At 39.5% G+C, this 12,246-nt stretch overlaps 1 protein-coding gene across 2 annotated transcripts in view; it reads left to right on the forward strand.

Annotated features, from left to right (window-relative positions):
• SLC12A6 (solute carrier family 12 member 6) overlaps positions 1 to 12,246 on the forward strand; it is an 88,099-nt gene that overhangs the window by 52,764 nt on the left and 23,089 nt on the right. For both annotated transcript variants that reach the window (XM_060096546.1, XM_060096547.1), the window contains exons 3-7: positions 7,930 to 8,024; positions 9,045 to 9,176; positions 9,946 to 10,092; positions 11,463 to 11,517; positions 11,997 to 12,127. In XM_060096546.1, coding sequence (XP_059952529.1) covers positions 7,930 to 8,024; positions 9,045 to 9,176; positions 9,946 to 10,092; positions 11,463 to 11,517; positions 11,997 to 12,127 — 560 coding nt within the window. The remainder of the gene's footprint in view (positions 1 to 7,929; positions 8,025 to 9,044; positions 9,177 to 9,945; positions 10,093 to 11,462; positions 11,518 to 11,996; positions 12,128 to 12,246) is intronic.

The raw sequence follows: 12,246 nt of genomic DNA on the forward strand, positions 1-12,246 counted from the left end.
TACTCTCTACTATTAAGGAGGTCAAAAGAAGCCACCAGACCTCCCTTTACCAAGGTATCTTATCAGCCTGCCATCATGGTTGTGGTAGGCGAAATTATAAAACAGCCCCAAGGTTTCCTACCAAACCTATAGAACTGTTACTTTAAGGGATTTTACTCCCATGATTAGATTATGTTAAAAGATAGTTTGGCCTTTTAATGGTGACTATTTGGGTGATCTGAACCGAAACACATGAGTTTTTTTTTTTTTGTAAATTTGTTTTATTTATTTTTGGCTGCGTTGGGTCTTTGTTGCTGTGCGAGGGCTTTCTCTAGTTGTGGCGAGCGGGGGCTGCTCTTCGTTGCGGTGTGCTGGCTTCTCATTTCGGTGGCTTCTCTTGTTGCAGAGCACGGGGTCTAGGCGCGCGGGTTTCAGTAGTTGTGGCACGTGGGCTTCAGTCGTTGTGGCTCGCGGGCTGTAGAGCACAGGCTCAGTTGTTGTGGTGCACGGGCTTAGTTGCTCTGCGGCATGTGGGATCTTCCCGGACCAGGGCTCGAACCCGTGTCCCCTGCATTGGCAGGCGGATTCTTTAACCACTGAGCTACCAGGGAAGCCCTCACATGAGAATTTTAAAACCAGAGCTTTTTTTCTGGCAGGCAGCAAAGTATCCTACCCAGGCATTGGTTCCCAAAGAGGTTTCTGCTCCAGTAAGTTTTGACTCTGTATCTGCCCATCTGTCTAATTTTGGGTTCAGCGGTTTGCCCTGTGACCTCAATTCTCTGCTAGATTTAAGAAGATTTGATGATTAGTTTGTTCAGCTTTTTACTGGTTAGGACAGAGTGAAGACTTCTAATCTCTTTACATGCCAGACCAGAGACTGGAAGTTGATGGATATTGCTTTAAGCCACTACATTTGTGGTAATTAGTGCCTGCCCACGTCTGGAAGATTCTTGAGGGCAGAGACCATCTTGTTTCATGTTATAGTCTCACCTTCTAACACAATGCGTCATGCATGGTGGTGTTCAGTGGGATTTTATTAAAAGTATGGTTACATTAAAAAAAAAAAAAAAAGGGCTTCCCTGGTGGCGCAGTGGTTGAGAGTCCACCTGCCGATGCAGGGGACCATGGGTTCGTGCCCCAGTCTGGGAGGATCCCACATGCCGCGGAGCGGCTGGGCCCGTGAGCCATGGCCTCTGAGCCTGCACTTCCGGAGCCTGTGCTCCACAACAGGAGAGGCCGCAACAGTGAGAGGCCCGCGTACCGCAAAAAAAAAAAAAAAAAAAAAAAAAGGGCTTCCCTGGTGACGCACTGGTTAAGAATCCGCCTGCCAATGCAGGGGACACGGGTTCGAGCCCTGGTCCGGGAAGATCCCACATGCCGCGGAGCAACTAAGCCCGTGCACCACAACTACTGAGCCTGTGCTCTAGAGCCTGTGAACCACAACTACTGAGCCCGCGTGCCACAAGTACTGAAGCCCACACTCCTAGAGCCCGTGCTCCACAACAAGAGAAGCCACTGCAGCAACTAGAGAAAGACCTCGCACAGCAGTGAAGACCCAATGCAGCCATAAATAAATAAATAAATAAGAAGGAGTTGGGCTTCCCTGGTGGTGCAGTGGTTGAGAGTCCGCCTGCCGATGCAGGAGACATGGGTTCGTGCCCTGGTCCAGGAAGATCCCACATGCCACGGAGCGGCTAGGCCCGTGAGCCATGGCTGCTGAGCCTGCGCGTCTGGAGCCTGTGCTCCGCAACGGGAGAGGCCACAACAGGGAGAGGCCCACATATGCAAAAAAAAAAAAAAAAGAAGAAGGAGTTAAATAGTAGATTAGAAACAGGTGAAGGGTGTTTGTGAACAAAAAGAAAACTACACCTAGATGTATCTTAATGAAGCTGCAGGACACCTAAGAAAAGATCTTGAAAGCAGCAGAGAGAAAAAACAGATCATCAAAGGAACGACAGAAAGATAGAATTCTCAACAAACAGATAACAAAACAAATAATGTCTTAAAGTATTTGCAAAAATTTTATTATCCTAGAATTGTGTGTAGCAAGACACTTGGGATTAAGGGGAAAATACAGACAATCGTAGTTAAGTAAAAGCCAACAACGCTTTTTACCGTGAGACTTGCTCTAAACTCTTGGTTTTCAACTAGGGACAATTTTGTCCCCCAAGGGATATTTGGAAATGTTTGGAGACATTTTTGATTGTCACTATTGGAGATGCTACTGGCATCTAGTGACTAGAGGCCAAGGATGCCCTTAAACATCTTAAAATGCACTGGACAATCCCCCACAACAAATAATTATATTGTCTGAAATTTCATAGCACTGAGTTTGAGAAATGCTCCTCTAAAGGAATTCTAAAGAATGTACTTCAAGTAAAAGGAAAATGATCCCAGAAGACTAGTATTCTGAAATGTAACAAAGAATATTGAACAAATGAAATGGTAAATGTGGACCTTGACCCAAGTCAGTGTTGTCAGTCTGAAATAATTTCAGTGTCTTCTTATTTGTGTAGTTAAAAAAAAAAAAAAGACTCCTGGAAACGTCAGATAGTAGTATTATGTAAGTCAGGAGGAGAGAGTTAGAACTGACTAAAAGAATAGAAATAGAGTGTGGAAACTCCAAGAGAGGAGAGACAAGAAATGGAATGAGGGAAAACAAACCAAAAAATCCAGAGAGAAAATGAGAATGAATCATAGAGAAAGAAAACCAAAGAGAAATAAAAAGATGGTAGAGTTCAGTCTGTATATATCAATTGCTAAGATTGATAGACTTGACTATTAAAAAGACAGATTGTCAGATTTTTAAAAACACAGCTGCTTGCTGTTTACAAGAGATCCACCTAAAGCATAAGGACCCAGGAAAAATGGAAAGTTGAGAGACAGAAAAAGACATTTAACCAAAAGACAGCTGGTATAGTTATCATAATCTTTTTCCTTCTATTGTCTTAGGATTTATTCTCCTTTCTAGCCTCTTAAAATAGGTACATAGCTCATATAATTTTTTTTGTTTTGTTTTGTGGTACGTGGGCCTCTCACTGCTGTGGCCTCTCCCGTTGCGGAGCACAGGCCCTGGACACGCAGGCTCAGCGGCCATGGCTCACGGGCCCAGCCGCTCCATGGCATGTGGGATCCTCCCAGACCGGGGCACGAACCCATGTCCCCTGCATCGGCAGGTGGACTCTCAACCACTGGGCCACCAGGGAAACCCTCATATAATTTTTATTCTTTTTACTTTGCTAATGTAAAATTTTAAAGCAATGACTTTCCTTTGAAGTGCTACTTTTGTTGCATCATACAAGTTTCAATAGGTAGTGTTTTCATTGTTATTCAATTTTTAAGTATTTTAATCCTTGATCCTTGAATTGCCATGCAGTGTGTGGGGTTTTTTTAAATTTCTAAATTCACAACGTTTTTAAATTTATCTTTTTGTAATTAAATTCTAACTCGTTGTTATACACCAAGATCATGGCTTATATTATACCTGTTTGAAATTTGTTCAGTCTTTAAGATCTAGTACATGATAACTTTCCATATGTAAAATTTCCACGTATGTTCGATTAAAATGTATAGTCTCTAATTTTGCATGCAGAATGCTATCTCCATTAAGGCCAAGGTTATTCATTGTGTTATTCAGATTTCTTTACCTTTGCTATTTTGTCTGCTTCATCTATCAATTATTGAGAAAAGTATGCTAAAAATCTCCCTGTGTGATGGTAGATTTATTAATTTCTTGGTATAATTCTGTCCCTTTTGCCTCAAATATTTTGAGGCATGGATGGATTGGTGGGTGGATGAATGGATGGATGGGTGGATATGGTAGGCAGCCGTTTTTTTTTGTTTTGTTTTGTTTTTTGTTTTTTGGCTGCGCCTCGGCTTGCAGGATCTCAGTTCCCTGACCAGGGATTGAACCCAGGCCACACCAGTGAAAGTGCCAAATCCTAACCACTAGACTGCCAGGGAACTCCCTAGGCAGCCTTTTAGACCGACTCTGTTGATCCTTTCTTCCTGGTATTCATGCCCTGTGTAATCCTCTCTCCTTTGAGTGAGGGCTGGACTTTACGACTCCTTCTAATTATTAGAATATGGCAAAAGTGATGTCACTTTCAAAATGAGATTACAAAAAGACTGTGACATCTGTCTTGTACTCCCTCTCTGGTTCTTTGATGGCTCGCTTTGAGGGAATCCAGCTGCCATGCTATAAGCTGCCCTATGGAAAGTCCCATGTGGCAAGGAACTGAGAAAGGCCCTTGACCAACAGCCTGAAAAAACTGATTCCTGCCAACTATGTAAGTAAGGTTGGACGAGGATCTTCCCCAGGCCTTCCAATGAGACCCCAGCCGTGACAGGAGACTGAAGCAGAGGGCCCAGCTAAGCCATGCGCATATTCCTAGCTCCCACTAACTGAGATGATAAGTATGTGTTGTTTAAGCCACTAAATTTAAGAGTAATTTGTTACACAGAAAGAGATAACTATAAACAATAGATGTATGTTTAAAATTTATATACTTTCTTGGTGAATTAAGTCTTCTGTTATATGGTTATCCTCTAATCCCTAATAAAGTTTTTCTCAAAGAAAAATTTATCTGATAATAATAAAACTGTGTCAGCTTTATTTTGGTTAGTATTTGCCTGATATATCTCTTTCCTTTACTTTCAGCCTTTGTGTGTGCATATTATGTTTCTTGTAAACACTATATGCCTGGATTTTGTTGTTTAATCCAGTGTGTCAATCTTCATGTTTTAACTTGTAAATCTTGTCTGTTTGCCTTATTATAATTATTGGTATTATTGATATATTTGAACTATTCTGTCACCCTAAGTTGTTTGCAGTTTTTTCCACTTTTTGTTTCTTTTTTAATCCCTTACTTAAGAAAAAATGATGTCTATACCCCTGTCCCCCCCAGTAAGGGAAATAACATTAATACACTCTCACATCACTCTCTCCCCGGCCCCAGCCCCCATGGTGGTGGTGTTATGTAGAATAGGTCGGTGGCAAAAGGAGGGACTACTCAATAAATGGATTCGGAAGAGCCATCCATTTGCTAACTACATGATCTGACTTCTTCCTATCTCTCCAACCACTCTGTCCTTTCCTAGCTCTATTTCAGCCATGTTATCTATTTTGTTTTATGAATCCATTAAGATTGTTTCTGCTTTAGGATCTTTTAAAATTGATGTCTCTCTGCCTGAAAAGCAGGTTTTTCCTGACCACCCTGTGCCAAGGGTATGCTGCAGCCCGCTAGCTCGTACCAGCTCATGAGAGCCAATTGCGTGCATCTCTTCCCAAAACCACGTTCAGTGACTTCACATTAGTAGTTTGAATTAGCATGTGTAAGTATTTGCACCACAGAAATTGGCAAATACTATAAATCAGTATATATGTTTTTTAATTCTGGAGAGCCTGCTTACCAGCACCCTAAAGATCTTACCAAAAGTTGTCTGTCCTTCCCATCCCCAGTCATAATCTATCCCAGTACATGGTTCATTTTCTTCACAGAACTTATCACTTTTTTTTAAGTTATTTTCTGTCTTCTGTGACTTCAGTAAACGCACAATGAAAGTACAGTCTTTAACTACCTTGTCTACTGTTGTGGTGCCCAACATATGAGAACTTAATACTTATCGAATTGAATAAATGAATTATTCAAAAGTGGTGATAATTTTTAGCTGTGTCATTCTCTTTAGAATTTTCTGGAAGCATTAGAGAGGAAAATAATTGCATTTCTTTTTATGACTTTTAATTATGGGAATTTCCAGAGGTACAGAAAAGTAAATAGAATAGCATAATAAACCTCCGTGAACCCACCACCCAGCTTCAGCAATGTTGCAGATCTGTTTTCAAGCCCTCACCAAATTTTTTCCCAGAATATTTTAAAGAAAATTCCAGACATCATATGATTTTACTTACCCATTAAAAAAAAAAATAACCAGTCCATATTCATATTCCTCTGACTGTTTCCTGACGTTTGGTTTGAGTCAGGATTCTAACAAGTTTCACACCTTGCAATTGATTTGGTATGTCATCTTAAGTCTCTTAATTTATGAGTTCGCCTGTTTTCGTTTATGCCATTTATTTGTTGACAAAATCAGATTATTTGTCATGTGGAATCTTCCACATTCTGAATTTGATGACTACGTCTTTGTGGTGATGTTTAATATGTTCCTCCTTTTTTTTTCTGTGAACTGGTAGTTACATTTAGAGGCTTGGTAAGATTCAGCTTCCATTCTTTGGGTAAGAGTACGTCATAAGTTGCACAGTGTATTTTTCATTGTATTACATTAGAAGGTTGTGTTGTCCCACTTTTAGTGATGTTAAGATTGATCCAAGTTGATCAGTGGGTTCCAGGTTGATTAGTGGGTTATGCCTCAGCTTTTCACCTAATGGTTTTAGCAACCATTGATGATCACTGCTCATAACCATTATTTTATTAGGGGTTGAAAATTGGTGATTTTTTTCTAATTATATCATTCCATCTGCATTTGTTCGCCAGAATGTTTCTATAATGAAGAAAAATTCTTTAACTGGTTACTGTGAAATATAGCAACTCTGCGAAGGGGACTAGTTTTTTTTACATACCATTTTGGATATTTCAAGTACTTGCGTTTCAATTCATTGCATTATATATATATATATATATATAATATATATATATATATATAATTTTTTTTTTTGCGGTATGCGGGCCTCTCACTGTTGTGGCCTCTCCCGTTGCGGAGCACAGGCTCCGGACGCGCAGGCTCAGCGGCCATGGCTCACGGGCCTAGCCGCTCCCCAGCATGTGGGATCTTCCCGGACCGGGACACGAACCTATGTCCCCTGAATCGGCAGGCGGACTCTCAACCACTGCGCCACCAGGGAAGCCCTCATTGCATTATATATATTTTAATGTTCACATTATCCCATTTTTAGCCAGTGGGAACCCCTTCAGATTGGGTCTTCTGTCCTTTGACATGACTCAGTTATTTTGATAGCTTGTTGGCTATTTCCCAAGCTCATCTTACATATTTAAGGTTATAGGACTTTAAATTAATTTCTTTAATTTTTGTATTGACCTCTGTTTCTTCAATATTTAAAATCTTAGGGTTTTGGGGGGGCGGGGTTGGACCGCACCGCGCGGCATTTGGGATCTTAGTTCCCCGACCAGGAATCGAGCCTGTGCCCTCTACGGTGGAAGCGTGGAATCTTCCACGCTTCCACGCTTCACTGTGCCCTCTACAGTGGAAGCGTTGGTGTACCACCAACGAGGTCCCTAAAATCTTAGTTTTTAATGACATTTACACAATTTTTAAAATTTTCTCTCTTTCTCTTCTGCCAGACAATTAGAACTATGTAACTTTTACAATAAAGAACCAAAGTTAAGAAAGCACTCAAACAACAGAAACTCTACTGTTTTAGGGAACCCAACCTCACTCTCCTTTTTTTTTTCCTCATAGCGGGTTCACCAAATTCTTGTGGGGTGCCTCGTTTAACATAAAAAGATAGGTGGCAAATGTTTGTACAAAAGTGTCATTTATAAAAGGTCAGATAGCCCTGAAGGCAGAGGGCTTTTATTGCCATTATCCACAGCAACAGTGTGGAAAGTAGCCCTTGTCTAGCAGTGTTGTACACTGAGCAGGTACTCAGTGATTTTTTTTTTCATCCTAGATTTGGGTGACATTAAGAGTAGGGTCTCTATAGGCTAGGATCTTAAACGAATAGTGTTTCCAGAGGTCTTCATATTGTTAAGAAAAGGAGTGACCCATGTTTACTTCTTAGAAATTTGCTTTTGCTCCTGTTCAAGAGGGAGTCACATTCTTCAAGCAATGCTGATTGAGTTCTGCCATTCTCATATGAAAATCTGAATATGAAAATGGGTTCTGTTATTACAGGGGGAACATGCAGTTATTTGGTGCTGATGCTTCTTCAGTACCAATGAGAAACTAACTTGATTTACTTTTTTTTTCCAGATGATGGACATAAGAAAGCTCGAAATGCTTATCTTAACAATTCCAATTATGAAGAAGGAGATGAATATTTTGATAAAAATTTGGCACTCTTTGAGGTAATATTTGGGAGAAAACTAGGGCAGAGATTTCAGGAACAGAAATTTCAAGATCGCTGTTTTCCACCCCATTTAGTTTTAAAACAGTACAGGTTGGATAATTTAATAACTAATGGTTAAAATACAGTACTTACTATAGCTTGTCATTGTAGTTGATTTAATCTGTATAATCTAATTATTGCTAATTAATGAATAACCATTGAGTCAAATTTCTATGAAATAAAGAGGAATGTTGACATCACAGGCATGTGGAGAACCTTGCTGTCTAATTTAACTAGTATTTAAATCTCTGTGTTGTAATAATCTACTAAGTACAAAATTTTTCAACTCTCTGTTTGGGATGAATGTCATTTACCTTAGAACTACTAACCAAAAATAAGGGTAGGAAGCAGGCTGCTGGATTAAGAGGACCTGAATGTCTCATCCGACTAAGGTAGCATGGACTCTGAGGGGATCTGTGTCCTGGTTGTTGAAAGGAGCCTGGTTTAGTCCAGCACTGCATTGTCTTACTTTCGACAATGCTTCAAGTGCCACTTTCCTCAGTGTCCCTATTTTATAAATGATATTTTCTCTTAACTTCCTTCAAGAAAAGGTCTGAGGTGAATATTTGATTCAGTCACAAAAGTTTTTCATTGACCTGTCCATGCTTGGTGCTATAAATAATAGCTATAAATGTTAGTAGACTGTTAGTAGTACTGTAGTTAAAGACTATGTTATCAGTGTTCTTTATGAGGTTACAGCTGTCTGTAGGGGCCAGTGTGGTTTTGTGTTTTCTGTAAAGTTAAGCTATTAGAAAGAATCATAAAGCTTTTCATTTCAGAATTTTATAAGAATGTGTGTAGCCCTGATTACATATTATCATATGGGGGGAGAATAAAGTCTCATTGATAAATTTTCTTAAAATGTTTACCTGTGAAATTTTTTCTTATTTACTTTGCAGTTTTCTGGTAGAGGGATCATTTTGATGCTTATTCCCAGTGTTCTTCAATATTTCTTTCTTTCTTATTTCTGGCTCTATAGGAAGAAATGGACACCAGACCAAAAGTGTCTTCTCTCCTCAGCCGCTTGGCCAATTACACTAACCTGACGCAAGGAGCAAAGGAACATGAAGAGGCAGAGAACATCACTGAAGGGAAAAAGAAGCCCACCAAGGTGAGGCCTTGGAATAACAAGGACAAATAAAAAGAGCCCCGTATATAAGAAAGGAGGAAATGTCCAGGGCATCACTCTGTGCTCAAGAACTATTGAACGCTTGGTATATGCCAGGCGCCTGAGGGAGTGAGCTGTGTAATTAGTAGCTGGGAGACAGGCATTCCGGGGAGAGGGAATAGCACTTCAGAAGAAAAGGGTCCACGCCCATCTACTGATGCCATCTTTCTGTTGTGAAGCTGTTGGGTTTTTCAAAGACCAAATATCAGTTTTTCTCAACATGAAAATATGGAAGAATATTACAAGTAAGCTTTCTGGTTGTTCAGGAGTAAAACGACCCTCAGATGTATTTTATCAACTATGTTTACCAACTACTATGAAAGATTTATGCCAAATTCTGAAGGAATTCCATCAAATCATTATCCTTTTTTTTTTTTTTAAAGAAAAAGCTATTGGCCTGAAGAATAGAAAATTTTAAATTGTTGGGGATGCACTTAAAAGTTTATTTGTGATCAGGTGCTTATGTAAATATATGTGGAGAGCTATGTAAAGTTAAAATGTATATCTCTAGGAATAATAAAACGTATGGTGATAAACATTTGTTAAGATGGAGATTTTATATGTGCCTATTTAAAAATACTGCTTAAACATATCATCTCTGCTTTGCAATTAAAATGATAGGGTACAAGTTTTTATATAAAAGTAAAAGGATGAATCATCTCTTCTAGATGACTACATGATTTTTTTCTTTTGTCAACATCTTTCTTTCCAGACCCCCCAAATGGGTACTTTCATGGGTGTTTACCTCCCATGTCTACAAAATATTTTTGGAGTGATCCTGTTTCTACGCCTTACATGGGTGGTGGGCACAGCTGGAGTTCTGCAGGCCTTTGCAATTGTCCTTATCTGCTGCTGCTGTGTAAGTCCTGAGTTGGCCCCTGAAGATCACCTGGAACATTGCAAGAGCTCAAGAGTATCATGCTTAACCTATCTGGGCATAAAAGAAAGAATACGTACTGGGGAAAGACTCATGATCTCAACAGGGGAGATTATTTTGATACTAAAATCTAAAGGATTTTCAGTTATTTAGTGTCAGTTATTCACTGCTTATATCTGTAATATGATGTACTCAAAATTACAAGGAAAGACTTCTGTAGGAAGTAGAAGATACAGTCCCTGACTTCAAAAAATTCAGAATACAAACCATTTGAACTCGATAACACTAGTGTTGTGACAGAAAATATGTTAGAAAATGTGATGTGCTACTCCAGTGTGGTACCAATAAACAAAGCTGGTGGTTGTTTGGGGGTAAGAGGTATTCGTTTTGTTTTGTAGTCTCATCCGTTATCTCTTCCCCAGAAATTGGGGTGTTCTTTCCAGTTCTTCTCTCCATTATACTGAGAACGTTCTGGTCTTCCTTTAATTTAAACTCCTCTTATCTGTGTATCCCAGCCACATCTCTCAATTTTATTGTAAGTTGATAGATTATTATAAAATTTTTATTATTAAGCCGTCTACGGACCTCTTTTATTACTACAACCATTATACACTCCCTGTGCTCAGCTGAGTGCCATGTAAAGCAGGGTAAGTGGACATAGTCCATATCATTAATAACTTAATGATAACACCATTTTCCCCCCTGTTTCTTAGTCTTGAAACTTCAGGGCCGTATTTGGCTCCTTGATTGCCTCTCATATCTCATCAGCTATCAAGGCCAGTCAGGTCTCCCTCTGAAATCTCTTTTGTTCAACGCTGTCTTTATATTCCCACTTCTACCACTGCAGTCCTTACCTCTCACTGAACTACCACAATAGCCTACTAACAAGTCACTCTGCCTCCATCTACTTCCTATCTTCAGTCCATTCTGTACTCTGCTGCTATCAGGTAATGTTTTTAAAATACAGTTCTCATGATCTCAGAAGTCTTCAGTGGTTCCCCTTCTTACTGAATATTATTCTTGTTATTGTAGCCAGTCTTTAGTCAGTTTCCAATCTGTTTACCAAGTTTTTAACTAGGAGACCAGGGTGAGATCAGTGGTTCTTAATAGCACCTAACCTACTGATTACAATGTAGGAGCGTTTTAACAGAGGACTCAAGATAACCAGTAGTGTGACTAGTGTAGCGTGTTGAAGCCCACCTCATTTGCCTACCATTTGGTATGACAGGCAACTCCCTCCATAAAAGTAGGTAGAATTAAATATTCGATAAGTGCTCTGAGGTCCACAGCTGGGAAAGTAGTACAGAAATGTCGTCTTTATACAGTAACAGTCTTCTCCTTTTTCTTTACAGACAATGTTGACTGCTATCTCCATGAGTGCCATTGCCACTAATGGAGTGGTGCCAGGTCAGTAGCTAAGGCTGGATTTCAGGGATTGTCATTGATTACTGTATTTCTGCTATAAAGCCAGAGGTGCAAACTTCCAAGGAACAGAATACTATTTAGGTAGTGGCCACAGGCACTAACACTATTTGACTTCAGAATACCTTCTTTTAAAAATCTCTGTGTGTTTTAAGCTAGAATCTGTGATTTCTACTGCATTCTTAGCTTCTTTTAGTTAGAATATATATTTTATTCATCTATCTCATGCCTGTAGTAAATATCCTCTGATATTTTTCTAAGGAATACTGACAAATTGTGCTGATTTATGTGGAACATTAGATGTGCAGTATGTAGGTTTCATCTTTTACTCCCTACCAGGAAATCTACTTGTTATCATATTCAGGGTTTTCAAAAAGCCTGAAACATTTATCCTTTTTTACGACTTGTTTACATTCCTGTTACATACTTTTTTTATCCTGTTCACCTTCTGTTTTGCCTTTTAGCTGGGGGCTCATACTTTATGATTTCCCGAGCACTGGGCCCAGAGTTTGGTGGGGCTGTTGGCCTCTGCTTTTATCTTGGTACCACATTTGCAGCAGCCATGTATATCCTTGGTGCCATTGAAATTTTTCTGGTGAGTAATGACTTAATTGTGGTCTAAAGTATAGAAAAGATATAGATTTGGATTTACTTTGCCGTTGGATATCAAAGCTTCTGAGAAATCAGCTACAGGAATCAATCAAGTGATTGCCT

This window comes from Mesoplodon densirostris, chromosome 4 (genome assembly GCF_025265405.1).
Source record: "Mesoplodon densirostris isolate mMesDen1 chromosome 4, mMesDen1 primary haplotype, whole genome shotgun sequence".
NCBI lineage: Eukaryota > Metazoa > Chordata > Mammalia > Artiodactyla > Ziphiidae > Mesoplodon > Mesoplodon densirostris.